The 10399-nt window shown below is 47.6% G+C and overlaps 1 protein-coding gene across 11 annotated transcripts in view; it reads left to right on the top strand.

Annotated features, from left to right (window-relative positions):
• The window catches only part of Atpsckmt (ATP synthase c subunit lysine N-methyltransferase), a 269273-nt gene that overhangs the window by 9244 nt on the left and 249630 nt on the right, over positions 1 to 10399 (top strand). The window contains exons 5-7 of one of the 11 annotated variants that reach the window (XR_004514436.1): positions 1329 to 5102; positions 8624 to 8787; positions 9276 to 9351. The exons of 6 other annotated variants lie outside the window; for them this stretch is intronic. Coding sequence is in view for 2 of the 5 variants with exons in the window: in XM_010612109.2 (XP_010610411.1) it covers positions 1329 to 1499 (171 nt within the window). In the remaining 3 variants the exon portion in view is untranslated. 4 more of the 11 variants (XR_777909.2, XR_004514438.1, XM_033756413.1 and 1 more) reach the window with 4 other exon arrangements.

The following is a 10399-nucleotide window of genomic DNA, read 5'->3' as shown; positions in this document are numbered from 1 at the left end:
GGGAAGGGGGAGGGGAGTGGGGAGGGGGAGACAGACTGAGCTGAGCCGGGAGGTGTGGGACCGGGAGTGTGGCTCACGGTCGGGCGTTTGTCTAGAGCGAACAGTGTGTGTGATCTCCGGATTCTATCTGCACCCGGATTGGTGGATTTGCCTCATGCCTTTGAGCCGGTTCCAACTTGTGTTTGAAGTTTTGAAGCTATAATTAGAATAAGATGAGTTTGTGTCACTTTGAAACCTATAATTGTATGAATAATTTTGAATTCCATTAGGCAGGCATGACACACCACTGCTGCTCTTTGTGTATGAGATCAAGAACCAGATTCATTGCATATTTATGTGTAATTTAGTCAGTTAATTTCTTATGATTGAAATAGCTCCTTTCATTTTTAGGTTTATCTTGACTTAGCATATGACAATCATTTGGAAATAAATGAAACTATAAAAGGGAAAAGAATAATGGTAATGTGAGTAAGTTTACAGTTACCCTTTTTATGAACAAAATTACCATAAGAAACCTCTGATTTTTTGGAAGAACACGTATTGTCTCATTCTTTGCTTATTTAATTTTTCCCTCAAGGACTAAAGCATTTTTTTAAAAAAGAATCTTTTACTGGCTGTTAGAAGAATACAAACTTCCTATCCTTCATGGAATTTATTTATCCTTTGTTATCCTGGTATTGGTGGTAACGATGAATTAGAATCTGGGCTCTAGATATTAAGATGTAGTGTTGCTGTTGAGGAGGAACTACTGCCAGCAGTAATTCTAAGGTGGTGTCCATTGTATGTTGTGCTCTCATTTTAGAGATACTAGAAATGTGTTTTGAATATGTGAGACAGGGTATGGTGAAATACAGAGGTAATTTGACACTGTTTTCTTATTTCAATTACTGCCATATGATTTTAGTTAGAAAACTGGAAATCTGTACTAGATGTCTGCTGAAAATGGCTTTTTTTTGGTTTTGCTTTTGGTTTTGGTTTTTTGAGACAGGGTCTCACTATGTAGTTGAGACTGACCTGGAACTCACTATGTATCCCAGGCTGGTCTGGAACTCACAGTGATCCTCCTGCCTCAGCCTCCCGAGTGCTGGGATTACAGGTGTGTGCTACCATGCCCAGCCCAAAAATGGCGTCTTTTATAATTGGTACCAGAAGATGTTCCTATAATTGTGGCTAATGTGTCTCTGTATGATCATGGATTGTTTGGTAATGTATTTGTGCCCAGAAGTGATCTTATAAATATTTTCAGGGACTCTGAAATACAGAGAGCATTTTGAGATCACTTCTCTTCCTTCACCCTTCGCAGAAGTAATGGCTGTCACTCCCCACAGATGCCACAGCTGGAGAAGAAACTTGAACTTGAACTTGAGGAGGATGCGAGAGTCATTGCCTGCCGGTTCCCTTTCCCGCACTGGACCCCAGATCACATCGCTGGAGATGGAGTGGACACTGTGTGGGCTTATGACGTGGGCACTTTTAGGGGAAGGGAGAAGAGGCCCTAAAAGGCCAGCATCTTCAGTGGACCATTCCAGTGGAGACTGTGGAGCCTGCACCTCTGAAATGCTGGTGGTCGTCTTCCATTAGAGACTTAGTCATGTTAGCAACGGCTTGTTGTCCTGTGGGACTGAAAAAAATTACTGTTTCTTTCCAAACAGAAGTTAAGAAAACCAGGCAGGTTTAAAATCCACTTTTAATGGAATATTCTAAAAAAAGTGCATACTGCCTCATCGTGCACGAGGACATGTGAAAATATGAGGAAGTCACGGTCAGATTCAGGGGCTTTGAAGATACTCAGCAACTTTTTACATCGTAAACAATATGGCCTAACGCCATGGATGAGAAGACACGGATTTTAGAGTGTGTGGATTAGCAAATGTTTGCATTTTCCTACAGTTTTATTCTTTTTTAAGATTTATCTCTTTTCTGTACTTTATGGAAAAATTAATTTTCTGGAGAACTTGGCAAGGCATTTAGATTTATGGCATTTATTAGGCATCATTTGCTCCAAGACTAGCAGTTGCTGCATGTTCTTGAGTCTAACGTGTATATCCGCATGTGTATGTGTGTGTGTGCAAATGGTGCATATAGATGTGTATTTTAACATTTCTGGAATTGTGACATATCTTACACATGAAGGCGTTTGTAGCTTTAAATACAAGAGACTTGATGAAATACAGCACTCAGACAGGATTCATGATACAATGGAAAACTAGTAATGACTGAGGAGTAAAATGAGCAGAGCGTGGAAGCACAGGCTTGTAATCTCACTTGGGAGGCTGAAGCAGGAGGATCCCAAGTTTGAAGCCTGCCTGGCATCTTGGGGGGGTAGGGGTGTAGCTCAGTGGTAAAGTGCTTGTCTAGGTCCTGGGTTCAACTCTTACTACCGCCAAAAAAAAGATATAATAAACAACTGTGAGCGCTGACTTGAGCCCATGTGGGTACAGATCCCTGCTCTGTCATCAGCAGGAGTCTTGGATGATGGCTTCTCTCCCCCAGCCTTGGTTTCCTGAGCGTCCCACTAGCTGGATTAATGACACCCAGCACATGGTCTTTGGTGTGTAATGGTATTTATTATTTTAGACACTAAGGAAAGCTTGTCCATGGAAGTTGGGAGCTGCAGTTTACTTCTAGTTGCCTCTTCATTTTATGAGCAAGCATTTAACATTTCTCATTTATGAGAAGAGACTTGACTGATTCAGATAAAAGACAAGGAGAGCCTCTAGCTATGAGGAGACAAGCTTCACATACCTGAAAGATGAACACTGAGTGGTGGCTCAGACAATCTCAGAAAAGAATGAAACTCTCTCATAAACCCGTCACCTAAATTTGTCTTCATGGAATGAGTACAAATGAATGTTCGCACCTTGAACTAAACGGTTTGCGGAGTCCGTGCGAGGGAGCACCGCCTGGGGCCCGTCAGTCACTCGCCACCCCTCGGTGTGCCGCGTGTCCCCTCTGCAGTCCGCTCTGCCCTCCCACAGTGAAGGGGCTCCCTGCACCGTGGCCTCATGGAGTTCCTGTTCTAGAAGGGGAGACAAATAAATAAGCAAGTTTCTATGTGTGAACTCTCCGAAAGAAGTTGCAGTTACACGGAGAGCAACTGCACATGTCTTGGCTGAGGGATGGGTTGTTTTGGATGTTTGTCATGTGGTTGGCTCCTACCGTCCACCCCTTTTCTCCAAACCCCAATACCCTCTGGAGAGTGAATTCTCTTCAGCTCTTAGTGTCTATCTCTCCTTGCCACCTTGCACTCTAACCAGGCCTGTAGTTTTTCTGGGTGCACTTGGAAAAGGACCCATAGTTGCTTCTGGAATATGGATGTGGCTGACAGAGGCAGGGTTTGTGGAACATCGGAGATATTCAGGTTTTCCAGAAGTTTCTCTGGTGGATTTGCAGAGCCCTCAGTTTTGTGCATTCAATAATAACTTTCTTTTGAGTCTCTCCTTTAGCTCCCAGAGAATTAGATGTTGCTTGGTTCTACAACTTCAGAGTAAAATTGTAGAGATGTTGTGATTCACAGAGTCTGTAGGATCTGGAATTGCTTTGTAAAATTGTGGCTGATAAAGTAAACTGCAGTAAGGATTTTCCCTCTCACAGCTGCTGCTGCTGCTTCTCTCTCCTACTCTTCCTCTTCCTTTTCTCCTCCTCCTCCTCTTTATCAATTATATGGTTAAGGACACCAGTCAAATTTGCTTATGATACAAGGTGGGGAGTGAGAGCTACTGTGTCTGGTGCCAAAGTTGGAATCATAAATATCCATACAGATTGAAATCAGAGGCCAGTTATTTACCAAGTATGAAGTTAAACTTGATAAAATTTAAAGAAGGATCAATAGGGGACTGGTGATATAGCTCAGTAGTAAAGTGCTCAGAGGAAGGAAGCAAGGAGAGGAGCTAGTTTAGGGTCTATTTTTGCCATGCAGGAACCTGGATGGACAGATCCTAAGGTTTCCATTGACATTTGAGCCAATGATTTAAGAGTGCTCCCCTCCAAATGCATTTTTCTCTGAAGCACAGTGCCCAGGATGTGACCCCAGGTGTGCCAGCTGAGCCTCAGACCCTTGGCAGTTTGGGCTTTCAGACTCCCTCAAATGTTTCGTGGTACCCAGTGCACATGAAACCAGTTCTCAAGATTTAGAAAGGAGGCTGTCTTCCAGATACACCGCGTTTCTTCACCATCTCTGGGAGACGGTGTACACTATGGCAAGTTGTAGTCAAACAATAAGAAGCAGTGCAAGATCCTTGACATTGAAATCACCTGGCTGCATGCCCTCCCTCTGCCAAAGGACCTTCCCTGGTGCCGAGGCCGTGAAACACTTGGCTGTGGAGAAAGATGTTCTGAGGTCCAGGAGTCTGGTAGCCTGGATGTGACAGGTGTTCTCAGCTTAGCGTTGGCTGCTTTAGCCCTGGCTGATACACCGTGGGAAAGGTCTCTTGGTCACGGCGGAGCACAGACAGGAGTCTGCTGAGATCTCAGCAAACAGGAAACACACTCCTTGGCTGTGATATATCTTGTCACCCTCGTAGCCATACCTGACCTCGTGTGCCAGCACTTTACTAAGAGGTCCGGAGTCATCTGGGCCACAGCGTGTCCTCCCCCAGCAGGGCAGGCAGAGCCGCAGGCCTCTGACGCAGGCAGCCCGTCCCGGAGCAGGGCACGCTAGTGGGAATGAACAAGGTGTGCAAACCTGCTTGCTTCCTACCTGATGGCCGTTCTCCCTGGCTTGCTAGCAGAATCCTGCTTTTCAGGTGTCTGGCATTGATGTCCTCAGGGAAGATGGCCCAAGCACTTGTCTCCCTCTTTGCCACGGGTGCCAGGGTGGTTGGCTGGCTAGTGGGCACATGAACGGCTGCTGCTGCTGCTGAGAAGTGGGGGAAGTCTGTGCGGAGCTCAGGAAGGGCCTGAGAGACAGATGCGTAAGGAGCAAGTGCCCTTCCTGGCTTTGGATGTGCTCTGTACCAGAAGCTTTAGCAGCCCTTCTGTAGCCATGAGGAAGTGTAGACATGAAAGCTGAGATGTGCAGCAGACAGGAAGATGCAGTGCTGATCCTAATGATGGTGCTGAGCTGCTGAGCCAACCCGGAAGCCCCCCGCTCCGGGACACCTGTAAGTGAAGGGATGTGTCCACGGGGTTTTTGGGTTGCTGTTACCTGGGTGTCATTTTATGTTTGTGGTCCTTTGAAGGTAGGAGAGTTGGGAGCTGGCAGCATGGGATGGCCAGTCCCCACCAGGCCTGGAGGAGGTGGCCCTTTCCAGCAGGGCTGGGCAGGGCGTCTGGAGAAGGTGAGGGATGGGAGCCCCAGGGCCGGGGCCGGCTCACTGAGCAGCTCCCAGAACTGTTGCTTGGGGTGTTGTACCGAGTCAAGTGGGCTGTGACAGGTGGACAAATGGCTCCTTAGGGACACCCGTCATCTCAGGTGGGCATCCTGTTCTTGGGGACACGGGAGAAGTGGAGTCAGCACAGCCTCAGCCACGTCCTGCTGCAGAGCGTTTTATGGGGCAGTGATCATTTCTCAGCACTGGACAGAAATTAGGGAACGAAAGAGAAGACATCACCTTTGACTGCCCTTCTGAGCGGTAGGGCTGCCTCGTGTAGGAGCTGCTAACTCAGAGGTGCCACACCAGCTCTGCCTGGTCTCCTTCCAGCCCTGCTCCACATTTCCTCAGTGCTCACGAGGAGAGGAAGTGGCAGGATTCACACTGCACAGGGTTCTCTGGTGGGCTGCGAATGGCTGTGTCCTCACACGGGAGGTCTCCTGGGGAGGGGACTCCTTCTCTTGCCGCACATGGTCTGTTCCCACACTAACAATGGCTTTAAAAAAACAAAACGGCCAGGGATTTAGCTCCGTGGTGCCGCTGCCTGCCTTCTAAGCGTAAGGTCCTGAGTTCGATCCCTTGTACAAAAGAAAAGAAAACAAAAACAAAAAACAGAACAGGGAACAGAAGAAGCCATGTGGATAAACAGAAATGAATTCTGAATGTCTGGAAACTTTGTGGGAGGCAGTTACAGAGGTTGTAACTGTCTCCTCTGGGTGGGGCATGTTTAAAGGCACCCTGACAGGGTTTTTAAATATTGGAAGGGTTGTCGTGTATCAGTCAGCCCTCTTGTTGCTGAGACGCACTACCTCCTACCAAGAACTTAAAGGAAGAGCGGTTTATTAGGCTCACGGTTCCCACTGGGTTCAGTCCATGGTCAGTGGCTCCAAGGCAGAAACAGCACGGTGGAAGGGCCTGGTGGAGAACAGCTGCTCAATCCAGGGCGGCTGGGAAGCAGAGAGAGGAGGAGCAGGGGCTGGAATATGCCTCTCCAGGTCACAGCCCAGGGACAGCCTCCAGCCAGGCCCCGCCTCCTAACGGTGCAGACAGCTTCCAAACTCATCAGCAGAGGGATCCATTGATGAGCTCAGCGCCCCATGATCCGGTCACCTTCACACCCTGAGACTTTGGGGGACTTCTTAGATCTGAAACTTAACACACATCGAAGAGGAAAGTAAGGACATTATCAAGTGCCAGGGGTCCCGCGTGCTGTTTCCTCTCGTCCTCCTGGGGAGGTGATACTGTCTCCATTAAAAAAAAAAACAATCCAGGGGAAATCCTTGCCAGCTTACTCGGGGTCACAGCCTGACACGGGAATGTGAGGTTTTTGTCATACTGATTTGCTTCCCTGCAATCAGACTGTTCTGCCTGGATTTGGAGAAAAAACCAGGGTCATTGGGTGGATATGAAAAGGGCAGCATTTAAAATTCTATGTGAAGTGGTGAAGTCTTCAGGAAGCCATTACGAGGTAGAATGTGGCCTTCGGAGCGGCCAGTTCCTTCTGCCTGGAGAGGAGCAGACGGCCGCTTGGTGGAGGTGTTGCAGAAGGGATCTGTCTGCGCACGCTGGAGTTCTAAGAGGAACTGCAGATGGAAGAGTTTCCTGCGCAGCAGGGATGCCTGGCTCCTCCCAGTGGCCTCCAGGGCCGGTTTCTGGAGCAGGCAGCAGCCTTCGGCTGCACAGATACCCCATGCAACCCGGAGAAGCCAGCCCCTGCACCTCATAAACAGGAGTGCTTGGCGGTGTTTACTCTGGTTTTGCAAAAAAAAAAAAATGTTGTCAAAATACCGGGAGGATGATGCCTGAAGATAAATTGTATTAGAACTCCACCCACACTCGTGAAAGGAGTCCGTGATACCCCACAGGATTTGGCTGCGATGGACTCAGTTTTGCTGACTCGGTACTGATTTGAGCCAGGGGACTGTTCCTGACGCTTCTGACAAGCCTATCACGAGTGGGTCCTTGTGCTCCTTTAGGTGACCCTTTTCTTCCCCACCCCTTGTCAAGGGAGGGACCTCACGAGGATGCAGTGTACCCCATCCCTTCCCCAGCTGATCAGGCCAGAATTGGGCACCTGAGCCCAAGACACACTGTAGGCTGGCCAGGGAAATGGCTGACAAAAAAAGAATTCTGACTAGGAAACAGAAAGATTGGGGATTGCTGTGGTTTATAACTAGATGTCCTCATAAAGCCTCCTGTGCCCATCGGTGGGGCTTTTGAAAGGTGACTGGGTCATGGGGGTGCTCTCGCCGATTCACTGTTAGGAAGTAGGATGTGACAGGAAGAGGTGGGTAACTGGAAGCTTGACCCGGAAGAGTTTATCTCACTTCCTCTTTGGCCCAGGCCCCATGAGGTGAGCAATCTCTCCTTTTATACCCCTCTGCCACATCCCTCTGCCGTGCTATTTCTTCTTTGAAGCCAGCTGACTGTGGACTGAAATGTGAACCAAAATAAACCTCTCCTTTAAGTTACAGGTATGAGATTTTGTGTTTCAGCAGTGGGACTAAGACAGGAACAGAGAAATAGAAGCTAAGGTCAGGAGGCTGAGGCCAGAGGAACAGCAGTGGCCACAAGAGAGAGGACAATGAGCCAGAGAGCAGGCCACTGTCTGGAGCCTCCACCTCCTTCCTCCCTGAGGTCCCTCCTGCCAGCCCCCAGGAGCTTACCCTGCAGAGGTCGCCACGCCTTAGGCAGCTGAGCCCATCTCTGATTAGGTGGAATAACTTGTCTTTGAAGAACTCCATTTATGAAATAGATAATTTTATGACCAATGAAGATTCCACTTGTCATAGTAGGTATTAAACACAAGGGACTTCTTGTTTGCCTATATCTAAATATAAACATGGATATTTATACAAATGTAGGACAGCTGCACCTAAATTACACAATCAGGCTTCTCACCTCAGGTAGTAAACTAGCAAGCTGGGAATCCTCTTAGAACTCCTTATTCCTCTGGACCGAAGCTCTCTGGGATAATGACACATTATGATCATATTGGAATTGGCACACTTGTGACTCAATGAACTGATGCAAATTGAACATGAACACAAAGATCATATAACTTTTATAGGTGAGGGAGATTAGATGTCTTATTTTTCTAATTTAATATCACAGTGTGAACATTCACCAGGGCGGATTGATAAAGCAATGCCTCATTGCTCACCAGGTTGAAGTCAAGGATGGAAGGGAGGAGTCAGGTTAGTCTTCTTCTCCGTCCTATTGCAGGATGAAAAATTCAGCAGCAAATTCGTGTCTCTTAAGAGTTAAGCGGAAAGTCCGAATAGTTTCATGAAAGCCCGCCTCTATTCCAGACTTGGTGGCTGCGTACAGAAGTGAGGCCTCAGAGGGGGAGCTGCGAACAGCTCTGCAGCTCTTTCCATGTGCAACATGGCAGTTCAAGGAGAGGCAGGGTGGTGGAATGCGTTCAGCAAGGCCCGGGAACGTGTGGCTGGCAGGCGACAGAGCTGCAAGGCAGGTGTGCCTCCCCTGGTCTGTGATCTCCCGTTTCAGCCCTCCCAGGCCACGCCCTGGACCTGACCCTGACCCTGGGACATTGCACCGCGTGAGCTTTTCATTTTTCACAGGTCCACTGGCCTTTGAATTTAGTATTCGGTTCCATGTGGCTGTGTCCAAGGGTGTTGGCAATTTCTTAAACCCTTTAGCGTGCATTTGGTTTTAGTAAGATGGAAAGATTGTGAGTTAGTGTCAGGCTTCTTGCTTCCTCCCTGGCCCTTCCCCTAGCCCTTCCCCTAGACCAGCCCAGGCATCTCCCAGATGCCCTGGAAAGATGAACTGGGATGACTGTGAGATTTTTTTCCTGACATAAAATGTCAATGATGAATGGAAATTTTATCATCCAGAAGCTATAATGCTAGCTTTCATGTATTGAGTTTCTACCATGTTACAGCTTTTAAAACACATTTAAAAATTCTCATGCTAACTCTGAGGTAATCAACTTCTCAGGTGATTAAACTGAGTCACGCAGAGAGCCGTACAGTTGGCAGGGCACATGCCCTAATCAGAAGTGCTGGAGCTGGGATGCAAGCACCGCCTTCCTGACACAGGCTCCCGTACCTCCCTCTATGCCATCGTCTGGCCAGGTGGTGGGAAGACTCTATCGCCATAGGATTAATCCCATCTGTTTGGCGAGCCTAGACATCAGCAGCAGGTGAGCAACTCCAAGCATGGGCTCTGAATCGGAACTATTTTTTGGAAGACACAGAGTGGTCCTGGACTTGAAGCACTGCCGCGAGCCGGCAACGCAGAGCACTGTCCAGCAGTGGCTCAAACCTGAAAGAGCAGCGGGGTGGAGATGGGGCAGAGAGAAAGGAAGGACGCCAAGACAAGAGTCTGATCAAGGCGACGTTTATTGCAGGCAGGCATCAGCCTTTTAAAGGAAAAGACCAGACTATTATGGGCTAGGATTACCATAGTAACCTCAACACCACTCCACGGGAACGAAGGTTCACACGGGAAAGAGAAAGCAGGCTCAAGAAAAACAAATTAACAACACTTGCAACTAATAATCATGATTCCCACAATAGGTGGAGGAACTTAACAAAATGGAGTTACAACACCTGACTCCTACAGATAACGTCAGATCTTTAACCGGATGCACCTGACTCCTACAGATCTTTGGCTGTCCGAGTTTCTCCTGTGCAGGGTCAAAAACAAGTATAACACGTGCAGTCCTTAAAAACGAACAAATGTTAACAAATGCTAATTAGGAACATCCTGACCACACATTGTGTCAATGCCTTGATTATAAAGAAAGAAGTTATCTTTCAAAAAGCCAGTGGGCCATGGCTGGCTTCCCACAAAGCACGAACCCCATGAGAGAAGGGGAAAGTCATACAGGAAGAATTAGAAGGATTGTGGGCCCACAGCCGGTTGGCCTGTGATCCCCGTTATGTCACTCTCTGTCTCACGCCGTTTTCAGTTGTTAATCATTCCCAAAGGCTTTTAGAGTTATAAACAATATGCTGGAAAACCTGCATGGTCAAACAATAGGAATACATTTTGTATACCAGAAAAATAGTAATAATAATTATACTCATATGAAAACCTATGTCCTGTAATGTAGCTTT

The sequence above is a fragment of the Fukomys damarensis genome, unplaced genomic scaffold (assembly GCF_012274545.1).
Source record: "Fukomys damarensis isolate Sample0158 unplaced genomic scaffold, DMR_v1.0_HiC HiC_scaffold_1, whole genome shotgun sequence".
NCBI classification, from domain to species: Eukaryota; Metazoa; Chordata; class Mammalia; order Rodentia; family Bathyergidae; genus Fukomys; species Fukomys damarensis.
Note: the sequence above shows the minus strand (reverse complement) of the source record. Positions and strands in the feature narration are given on the sequence as shown.